General features: G+C 56.0%; 1 protein-coding gene across 1 annotated transcript in view; it reads right to left on the reverse strand.

The window, feature by feature from the left end:
- Positions 1–6: 6 nt before the first annotated feature.
- Ntn1 (netrin 1) overlaps positions 7–11,080 on the reverse strand; it is a 197,874-nt gene continuing 186,800 nt past the window's right edge. The window contains exon 11 of the mRNA XM_010615024.1: positions 7–376. Within this exon, the coding sequence (XP_010613326.1) occupies positions 48–376 (329 nt within the window). The 3' untranslated portion in view covers positions 7–47. The remainder of the gene's footprint in view (positions 377–11,080) is intronic.

Consider the following 11,080-nt stretch of genomic DNA (forward strand, 5'->3'; position numbering starts at 1 on the left):
GGCCGCCTGCTCGCGCTCACCCGGCCGTGGCGCCCTGCTGCGCCACGCTAGGCCTTCTTGCACTTGCCCTTTTTCTCCCGCTGCTGGAATTTGCGCAGCCGCCGTGCCCACGTGTCCCGCCACTGGATCACCAGGCTGCTCTTATCTGCCACGATGCCACTCTGGTCAGGCGAGTCCTCAGCGTTGCCCAGCAGCAGGTACTTCTTGAGGGGCTTGATTTTGGGGCACTTGCAGGCGATATCACGGGAGCGGATCCACAAGCTCTGGTCACCTCGGCGGATGCGGCTTGTGCCCTGCTTGTACACGGAGATGATGTTGACCGTGAACTTCCACCAGTCCCCTGCCTTGTCTGCCTTCAGAATGTGGATCTGGACGGCTGCAAGGAAGCACAGGCCAGCAGGTAGGCCCCCAGCCCCAGGGGCCAGGTGGGCCCTACCCTGCTCCTCCCTCTCTTGAGGGCCTGGGGCAAAGGAAAAGGATACCGGAGCAGGCAGTGACTGCTGAAGGTACCCAAGAGGCAGGAGGTGAATAGGAACAAGGGTAATTCGGAGCCACCCCTGCTGAGACCTGGGCCAAGGCCAGGATAAGAAGCCCCACCTTCTGCTTATTTTGAAGATGCCACCCAACACTCCTTTTCAAACAGGCTGCCTTTTGGCTTTTTAAAGATCCACTGTCCATTGAGGCCTGGGGAAACCTACAGAAATGACCACCTTCCCACCCCCAAGGCAGGTGCCAAGACAGCAGTGCTGGCCACTTCTCACAGGCTGCAGAAGGGACCCTCCTTGATGTCTGCACCTCCCAAATCCTTCACTGGACACCGAGCCTCGTGACACAGACACTCAGGCCTGATCTTGACCTACGGTCAGTACCCACGTGTGAAGGACAACTTGCCTTCAGGGAGGCCCCAGTGCCTCTTCTGAAGTCCCAGATCCTTGTTCCTCCTGCCCCACACACCTGAACTGTCAGGTCCCTGCCAGGCTGCCTCGCTCTGAGCCTCCCAGGTTCCCCACGCCACCTTGTCCTGATTCCCTGTCAGCATCTTCCTGGCCCAAACTGAAGCATTCCTCAGAATCCCCCGGAGGCTTCTGCAAACACACCGTGGGGCCACCCCAGGGTTTCTGATTCAGTGTAACTATGGCGGGCCCAGAGCATCCATTTCTCACACACTGTCTGGGTGCTGATGCTGCTGACCCGTCAGCCGTGGAGGATCCAGTGCACAGTAACAGACACTACTGTATCTCTGCAGGACAGACGGGCGTTCTAAAAATGAGGAAATGCTTAAAAAAGGGGTGGGGACTTTGTTTAACCTAGTGCTTCACAAACCTATCTGACCAAAATCAACTCCTGCAGAACTTTTCAGGACTTAATCTATGAATCGTGTGTGTTACATTGGTTTCCCAAGCCCTTCAGTGAGGTCACCAGAGCCTCATAGGGCCTACCTGGGAAACGGCTTCCACTAGTGCTGTGGGTTCTTGGAAAATGCCTCAGTGCACTCACCTCCGCTCACATCCTCACTGTCAGAGGGGCCTGCCTTGCTGAGTCACCCGCCACACCCCGTACCCTTCATCCCACTGAGCAGAGCAGTGCCCTGTGGACCTGAGGATTCCCCTCGACACCAAGTACAACTGAACCCCCCTGAGAAACAGGAAGGAAGCAGCTTTAAGAAACAGACACAGGCGGGCTCAGTGGCTCAGGCAGCCATCACACCCCCACGTACAGCCCTAGGCATGGGCCCAACTAGAGCCCTGCCTGCCCTCCTGCACTGTCTGGCTTCTCTCTCCCTGAACTATGCGGTGCTAGGGATGGAACCCAGGGCCTTGCATGTGCTAGGCAAGTGTTCTACCACTGAGTCACACCCCCAGCCCGGTGGCTTGTCTCTAGGGGCCACTCTGCCAGCTTCACTTCCAGGGGACCACCCCATCCCCTCCTGCATCCGCACTGGCCCAGGGTGACAGGAGGGGCAGAGACTGTAGGGTCCCAGGGTGCACTCAACACAGTCAAACCATCCTCCTAAGGAAGGGATGGGGCAGACTTTCCCATATTTTCATTTCAGCTATTCCTGGGCATCCTGAACTTTGCACTCCAGTCTGAGAGCACCAAAGAATGGCTGCCATGGCAACCGTTTCCATGTTTTTGTCACTAAGGGACTCAACACTCAGTGTGAACTCTGAGGGGTGGGGGCAGGGAGCCCTCCAGTCCAGAGAAGTGGCTGGGCTGTGTGTATTTGACTGTGCAGAAGGAGGTCACCGTAGCAACTGAGTGCCCTTCAGCAGTGCAGTGGGGGAGCCACTCTCAGGGTATCGCTGAGAGCCCATTTCCTCTCCCCAAGACTGAGCTGAACACAGGATGGGCCTCCCTCAGGCCACGGCCATTCCCCTACATGGCACCTCAGACCTCTGGTCCAGCCAGCAGAGGTGGGCCAGCCTCCCCAGGCTGCTGTGGAGCCACCGCTGTCTGGGGCCCCTGGAAGATGCAGCTTTGATCCCAGCCCTGAGCACTGATTGGTGCTGTGGGCTGAACCCCCACCCCCACACACCACATTCACTCACTGAGGCCCTAACCTGTACTTTAGAGAGTGACTGTATTGAAGTAATGATGAGGTCCTGAGAGAGGGCCCTCATCCAATCCGGCTGGTGCCCTTATAAAAAGGAGATTAGGACACAGACATCCAGGACAACCACTTGAAAACACAGAGGAGAACCTATCTACAAGCCAAGGTGTGAGGTTGTGCATGAAACCAGGTCTACGCCTTGATTTCAGACCGCGAGGCCCCACAACTGTGAAAAAATAAATTTTGATTTTTGATGTCGCACAGCCTATGGTACCTTGTCTGGCAGCTCGAGAAACTGGACTTGAGGCAGCTTGGAGGGCATGCTGCTGGGATCTTTCAACTTGGCTGAGCTGGTCAAAGTAAAGGCTGGCTGGAAAAGGCCTAGCCTCAGACTAATGCCCCAGGGGACCCACCAGAACACAGCCCTTCATGGCAGAAGTCTACCCTCACCCCAGGCTTCTCTCCCCTCAGTGAATGCCTCACAAAACCCACAGGGCACGAGAAGCAGCCCCTCCCCCCACAGCCTGAAGGGACCTGCCGAGGATGAAGCACTGAAGACCCCCTAGACACCTCTGTCTTCAAGAATCCACAGGAACAAAGCAATGGACACTGGTCGGTTGGGACAAAGCAGCCGGCTACCACCCCGCTGGCTTAACAAAGCAATGGACACTGGTCGGTTGGGACAAAGCAGCCGGCTACCACACCCCGCTGGCTCTAATAACTCCCAAGGTGGGAGCATCCTGGCCATAGGGTGAGAGAGAGTCCAGGAGCCTGGAGGAGGGTAGTTCAAGGATTCATGTGATTATGCTGGAAAAACTCCACATTTCCGCTGCCCTTGGCAACACCTCCACGCATTACACAGCCCACCAAGTATGAAGCTACACACGCGGCACACATGCCAGGTCCCTGCAGTGCGCATAGAGCTGAAAATATGCACGGTACACATTTCACCAGTGACCTCGAGCAGACCTGCTCCGGCTCAGGAAATGTGCTCTCTGGCAGCGAGTGGCACACCACAGGGACATCGCCTCCTCTCACTGCTGCTGGCTCTGAACAGGGAATGCCAAAGGTCTCTGGACTACACGCCACTCAGGGGACCCACCAACCCAGATGTGCCTGTTAGGTCCTCAAGCAGGGGCACTGAGCAGCGTGAGCTGTAGGAAGCACTGCCCCTTCCTAGGACCATGGCCCCCAAGGACGCTGCTCTTCTGTGTCCCTCCTGGTGTCCTATGTAGGAAGCTAATACACAGTGAGGAAGGACTAAAAGGTGAGTCTTTGGGATGTGACCAAGTCAGAAGGGATCCACCCCACAAACACGATTGTTGCCGTTTGGCCTTCTCATCATGTGAGGCCATGGCAACAAGGTGACATCTGTGAGGTAGAGATGAGCCCTCAGCAGACAATCTCCAGGCACCTCGCTCTTGGACTTCCCTCTGTCTGAAACTATAAGCGATATGTTTCTGTGGCTTACGAATTACCCAGTCTAAAGTGTCCTGTTATAACATACAGAATAGACGAAGACACACCCGATCTAAAGCAACTCAGGGCTGTGGATTTAGCTCAGCGGTTCTGCTGCCTGCCTTGCAAGCACAAGGTCCTGGGTTTGATCCCCCCAGTACCAATTAAAAACAAATTTACTTTTAAAGATGGTTACAATAGATTGCAACCTTAAGAAAAGGAAGTTGAAAATCGTGAAACTGTATGATTTCATACAAAACATGGCATCTGTCTCGAGCAGCTGTGGCCCCTCTCTCAGCCCAGCTCTGCAGACAGCCTAAGGTGGCGTTACTAAGGACTGACTCTCTGCTAACATACCCCACTGCCTACTAAATGTGTCAGAGATCATACCTGCATGCACATCAGTACTGATATATTAATGGCACCTTTTGGTTTGTAAGTTTATAGGTATATTTCTTGCTTATATTTTTACAATGAACATGTATTATTTTTGCAATGAAAAAAATAAAAAAGAACTTAAAAAAAAAATCCAAAGCAACTCAACCCAGGCCTCAGCCCTTAGGATACCTAAATCCTCCCTATCTTTATGCTAACATCCTAAACATCTTCGGTAAGGCCAAAACATGGGCTCTGATGAGGATCCCCAACTGGATTCAGAAGGACAAACTGGAAAGTCAGACCTGGGAGATGAGAGGTCCCTTGCATTTGAGACTGCTAGTCAAAAGGAGGAAGGTCCCAGTCTGGAGGCAGAGTGGCCCTTATCTGAAACGGACACAGGCGTCAACAAGGCAGTTGCTGGTGCTTCTGGCCCACCCTAAGTGAGAAGTGGCTCCACCTCGGGGTCTGCACTGCAAACCCATCCTCCCTTCCTCTGAGTCCTTGCTCAGAAAATGAGGGCCCAGCATGAGTGATTCCCGCAAGCAAGGTAGGGTGCTTGTCCCTCAGGCTCTGAACCAGAGAATGTTCTTGGTGTAAACAAAATCAGGAACCTGGAACCTTCAAGGCTGACAGATTGAGCAAAGCCCCAGGACAAAGCATGGAGAGTATCACAGCCTCCCAAGAGCTCAGGAGGTGGCCTCCAGGATCCCAGGTCTAGGGCTCTGGCTAGGCTCTGTCTCCAAGCTTTTGTTTCTCAGATGCCTCCTCACATCATTATAGTCAACTCCCCTTTCCTGTATCAGCTGCCAAACCTTGCAACTGCCCTATGCCCAGCAATTCTAGGGTTTACAGGAAGGGCTGTCACAGAAGGAATGCTCAGCCACCAGGGCAAGGCAAGCCCCGAGGACGGACGTCTCTGGCCCTAATTGGAGCCTTCTGCCTTGGCAGAGGCCTTGCTATAGGTCCCAGAGTGAGGAAGCCAAAGTCAGAGCCCACAGGAGCAGATTTGTTGAGGGTGGCCCGTGCTGGTTCTGGCCAAGGGACAGGAGGCTAGGAGGCAGGCTAGGAGCCTTGAGACATGTTCCTCTTGGACCTGCTGCTTGCTGCACTGGCTGCAATGTGAGGCAGCAGCATGTCTTCCCAAAGGAGCAGGCATCTGGCTTCCCTTCCCAGGGGGCCTCCACCTCCCCAGAGTCTCAACACCGGGGAAATTACCAAATCTTCAAAGGCAAACTGAAAGGCAGATTGTTCCAGACTTGCTGTCCCAAGGTGGTCCTGACCTCTGCCCAGAACCCAGCTCACTCAAAACCCACTTCCCTCTCTTACCAGCTCTGACCCTGGCCCTGGCCCTGGCCTGGGGGCCTTCAGGTCCTGTGAGCTCTGGACCTTCTGGAAACCTAGCACTGCCACCACCCCAGGATGTTAGGGAATGTTGTTCTGCTCAGATGGACTGATACCTTTGCATTAAGACTTGGGGGGCCTCCTGCTGAGATCAAAGCTCCCCACCTGAGCCAGGTTCTAGGAAAGCTGTCTGGCCAGCAGAACACTGATGCAGTTTGTTTTGTGCCTGCTGGGAACTGCCTTGAGAAAAGGTCTGGTGTATGATAAGCCACCTGCTGGGATGACTCTGGGGGAATAGCCAAGACCCCGGGTCTGCTGGCCAGTCCCCTGTCCCCAGCTAGGCCTAAACACATGGTGCTACACCTCAGCAGAAAAGCTCCCTGTCTCTGGAGGTCTCCTAATTTATGGGCTTCTCACGGTGGGCCCCCAGGGCCTCCCCAAAACTCCCCTTCCCAGGGAGGCTTGGGTGGCTGACCCCTGGCTCCCTACCCCTCCCGCACCCTCCTGCTGGACCAGTCCAGCTAGGGAAAGCTTGTCACCCATCTGTCTCTGAGGCAGCAGCCAGAACAAATGAGGGTGCGTGTTAACCACACAGAAACCATTCAAACCACACAGCCCCGTAAATCTCCTGCTACACAAAGTGTGTCATGAACCACAGCCGCTTCCCAAGATGTACCTCTGACCGCATGCTTCCCAGGCCAGCCAAGCTTCCTACCCAGGGGTGCTCATTTGCCCAGATAAGCATGGTATCCCTGTTGGGTACTGCAGGAGAGGAGGCACCACACCCAAGGCTGGGGTCACAGCGCAGCCTAATTTCTCAGCAATGAAAAGGAAGGTGGTTGTGGCCAGCTCCAGCCTCGAGACTCCTGGCTGCTGCTGCCTCCCTCCACATGCCCAAGGCCCTGCCTAGAGCTGGGGTAAGATGGGCACACCCAACTTAGGGCTAAAGGAGGGCTTTCCCTCAACCAAGGAAGTACAGGGGTCAGGGATTTAGCTCAGTGGTTCCTCCGCCTGCTGTGCAAGCACAAGGCCCCGATCCTTGTGCCAACATGACCCCCTCTCTGTGAACCAACAGTTAGGTGGGTACTGCCTCACTTTCCTCTGTTAGCTCCTGGTGCTTGGGAGGGGAGAAAGGCCAGGTGCCTGGGACCCCTGGAAGAGGGGACATCAGGAGGTTTGAGAATCAGCTAGACTCAGGCTAAGGTATCAACCCAGTTCCCTGAGAGGTGGGCAGTCTGATCAGGCCTACTCGACTGTACCCACAGGCTCACGAGCTGGAAAGATCAGGCAAACTGGCCACCCTGCTTTTCAGGAGGCTCAAGTCAGAGCAAAGACCCAGGGCCTCTCTGGGCCCAGATGAGACATCCTCATCACAGGGGCTGGGCCCTCCCCTGCAGCGACCCATCAGAGAGCCTGCTGCCCAGGGTTAGGGGCTGGGGATTGAGGGCCACTTCCTTCTCCCCTATGAGGAGAAACCGAAACAGCCTGGCCACCTCCTAGCCCAGAGCTCTTCCCTTTCCCCTTTCCCTGGTGGCTGGATCAGCCCTGGCCCCGCATGACACAGGGTGTTCTTGTGGGGCCTTAGGAGGAACAGCACCAGCACGGACAGAGCTCCCAGAGTGCACTCAGAGGGGACAGGCCATGGGTCCAGGGCTCCTCTGGTCCCTGAAGCTGACATGGCTTGCGGAGCTGCAGAACCGCCCATTCCTGCCTCCTAGCCCAGGCTGGTGGGGTGGCCCAACCAAGCTCTGTCCATGAAGGACAGCAGCAAGTGGGGGTCTGCTGGGTGCATCATCGAGAACCTCCCAGTGGGAGAGTGGGCAGTGGGCAGTCCCCTTGGCAGCAATGGGGCCCGCCTCCGGGAGAAGAAAACATAGGAGAGGGTGTGTCTCCCAGGCGGGGCCTTGGTCAAGGCCGTCCCCCTGAGGCCCTACCTGCCAGGGCCCCAAGAAAGCCTAGTGAGGAGTTGTTTCCAGCCAGAGGCCCTGCAGGGGTACAGATTTAAACCCTCTCCACTGAGGGATAGAGGTGCATCCAAGAACCCCTCAAATGACAGAGCGGCTCAGAGCTACAGGGAAGCAGACAGTGTTCCCCTCCTCCAGCTGCTGGGCTGGCCCTTGGGAACCACCCCAAGGACACATGAGCTCTGCACGGGACTTGGCTCTAAACACCGCTCCGCTCCTAAAAGTCAAACTACCCTTAAAACTTGCTTTCACCAGGGTACCTAAAAAAGGGGGAGCCAAAGAACGATGAGCCAGCACCATGTACCAGCCCTGGGGGGCCCGGGGCCTGAGCCCTCTTTACCACTCAGGGCTGAAGCCCAGCACCACTGGGCATGTGACGACGACCAGGAAGGGTCTTGGGGAAAGAAGCCTCAGAACAGGCTCAGCATGGCTGTGTCCCCACCTGTCCTATGGGAAGTCACTATTCACCAGACGGCCTCTGTGGTCACCGCGAACTGTCCCTAGCCAGCCCTCCTTTCCACAAGCAGGATGTTCGAGAGAAGAGAGAAAGATCATGAGGAAAGGCCAGGGAGTGGGTCAGGGGCTGCCCAGACCTCAGCAAGCCTCTCCCATCTGCGCCAGCGGGGTGAGCAGGCTCGGGGCCCCCATCTGTGGGCACAGCCACTTGCAGTGCCAGGAAGGCCTATAGTCAGCCCTCAACCCCCTCCCCACCCCTCCTCCGTGCAGCACCCAGCCAGGCTCTCAAGGGAGGGATGCGCCTTTGGGACAGGGGCTTTTCTGTCCAGCTGTCCCTGAGGCTGACTGGCCCTCCCTGTCCAACCTAGTGGTCACCCGCATTCCACAACCTCAGGCTGACTCAGACCCAGATCCACATCTGGACTCCATATGGGGCTGGCACTCTTGGGGGGAAGGTCACATCTGCTGGGGAAATCGGAGGATCCCCAGGAGGCTGGCGACCCCAGGGAGGGGTCACGAGCCTCTGCAACACCATGCCACATGCTGCTAGCGTCCTGTTTGCTGTGCCCAGGGATGAGGCTCAGTAGAGCTTCCGTGCCCTGCCTTTGGGGGACAGCCTCCCAGTGCACACCTAGTGTCCATGCCCACATCCAAGCCCACCAAGCCACTCTGCCATAGATGGAGTAATGTCACCTCTGTGTCAGGGCTGATGACCTATCCAGTTCTCTGTATCTGAAAGGAGCCAGCCAGCCTGGGAGTAGCTACTGACCCCAAGGTCAGCAAGGGGGAAGGGAAGGGTGCTCAAGAGAGAGAGAGAGAGAAAAAGAGCCCACCATCTGAGGAGGCCTCCTGTCCTTGGGCCTTGTCAGTCGTGAGACGCTCTTGTCTCTCCCATCATCTTATGCCCAGTCTGAACCACTGGATGAAAGCTGAGCAAGGACTGGGCTCTGTCCACTGTCTCCACTGGCACCATTGTGGCATCGCCACTGCTGCCACGCCCTGTAATCCACACCACCTCCACTGCTGCTGGGTGCCCCACCCATCACTGTGGGTCTTCTTACAACCTCCCACCGTCTGGCCAGGCTGCCACTGGAAGAATGGTCATGCCAATCCCACCTCCGCCACCATCACCAACATCCATGGCCTCCACTCTGTCATCTCAGGCATTCCCCACGCTGCAGGGACTGTGCCTGCTGGACTGCCATGAAGATGCTGGCAGAGAGAGATGCCTCTCAGTACGAGCAGGAGCCCCGTGCCAGGGTCCTGTGAAGGTACCAGTTCTGGAAGCTTCTCAGGGACTACTGTGCCCATTCCTGGTGGGGCCCGGGGAGCAAGGGGAAAAGACAGATGTCAGGCCCTGGGATTAAAGAGCACTTGATCTTACCGACTGTCATTTTACCTGGTTGAGTCTGTGTCCTGCTGACAGGAATTTTAAAAATCCCTCCCTCCCACGGTGTCCTTGAGGATTAAGAAAGGATGAGAGGAGACCTGAGGAGTACCCAGTCCAGGGCCTGCAGGGGAAGGAAACGGCACCAGCTCAGTGGCTTCTCTTGGTTTCCTCCTGCCTCTGGAGGTGTCAGGGTGCTCGGGGTGGCGGTGGGGTGCTGAGAGAAATCAAAACTCTGCCAAGGTACCAGGCTGCTTGGCTACAGGATCCCTCAGGATGCACACCAGCACACACAGACACACAGGGCCTGATGGACCCAGCATCTCCCCACAGATGCCAACAGCACTTCCCCTTGAGTTGCGTCCCCCAGAATCATCCCAGTGGGATCTCAGGAGGAATACTCGAGACAGATCATCTGGTAAAAAGCATTCTGATTTTTCCATCTGGTGGTGCCAAAATGTCTTTCAACAAAAGGGGTGACTAATAAACATTTCTGGGAACGAATCATTTTTCCAAGAACTGGCAAGTGAGATGATCTCACCTTTCAGAATGGCAGCTGTCTTCCCTGTGCTGCCTGAATCCCCAGGAAAAGGAAGAGATGGGCAGCAGCACCCAGGCAATTTGAGATGGCCAGCGGGGGACAGGAGTTACTCTTGAGGATCAGAGTGGTGCATCTGGATGTGGCTAGGAGGCCAGCACTGTCCTCTCTCTCCAGCCTCTCTGATGGCAACCATCTTGTGCCCACTACCCTACCTTTCTCCCATCTCACCAGCCTGTATCTAGTTTCTGTGCAGGGAGACTCCCCCGCTCTGCCTGGTATCCCTGATTTGCCCGGCAGTTACCACTGCTCAGCTCCTTCCCCCAGGAAGCCTTCCTTCCTGAGCTCCTACAAAGGAGAGACCATGCCCTGCACATGCCCACCCTTTGTGGCTTTTGTTTGTGTGTCGGTCTCCCCTCCTAGACTTGAGCTCCCTGAGGACCAATCCTGTGTCATGCTAATCTGTAATTATGGCACGCTAAACAGAGTAAGGCGAACACCAGGCGCTCGGTGAAAGTGTGTGGTGGCTATGGCTGGGGTAGAGACTTCTTGGACATGCATTGCTGTCCTAGACTGTATGTGGGGTGCGTATGCGTGTGTGTGAGCAGCTGTACGAGATGAGGAGGGAGACTGTGCAAACGTGAACAGGCGAGTTGGGGCCAGAGAGCAAAGCCTTCCCTCCAGGGGTGGAAGGATGATACAGACTGAGGAGGGAGAGAGGGAAGGAAAGCAGACAGCTGGAAAGCGCTTGTCAAGGCCAGGCCTTGGGGGACGGCTCTAAAGCTGGGGCCTCCATGCAAATGTGCGACAGGGCAGGTAACTCAGCCAGGATGCACTCTGCTGTCTGAGCCCACCCAGTGGGAGTATGCTTGATGGCGAATATGCACACTTACATGCACACACTAACACTGACGGGGAGCAGCCCGCCAAGAAAGGGCCCCTCCAAGGAGAGGTTCTCCTGAGAAGTTGGCAGGAGTTGCTGAGATACTTGGAAAGAATAAAACCTG

Source organism: Fukomys damarensis, unplaced genomic scaffold, assembly GCF_012274545.1.
Source record: "Fukomys damarensis isolate Sample0158 unplaced genomic scaffold, DMR_v1.0_HiC HiC_scaffold_13, whole genome shotgun sequence".
Lineage (NCBI taxonomy): Eukaryota > Metazoa > Chordata > Mammalia > Rodentia > Bathyergidae > Fukomys > Fukomys damarensis.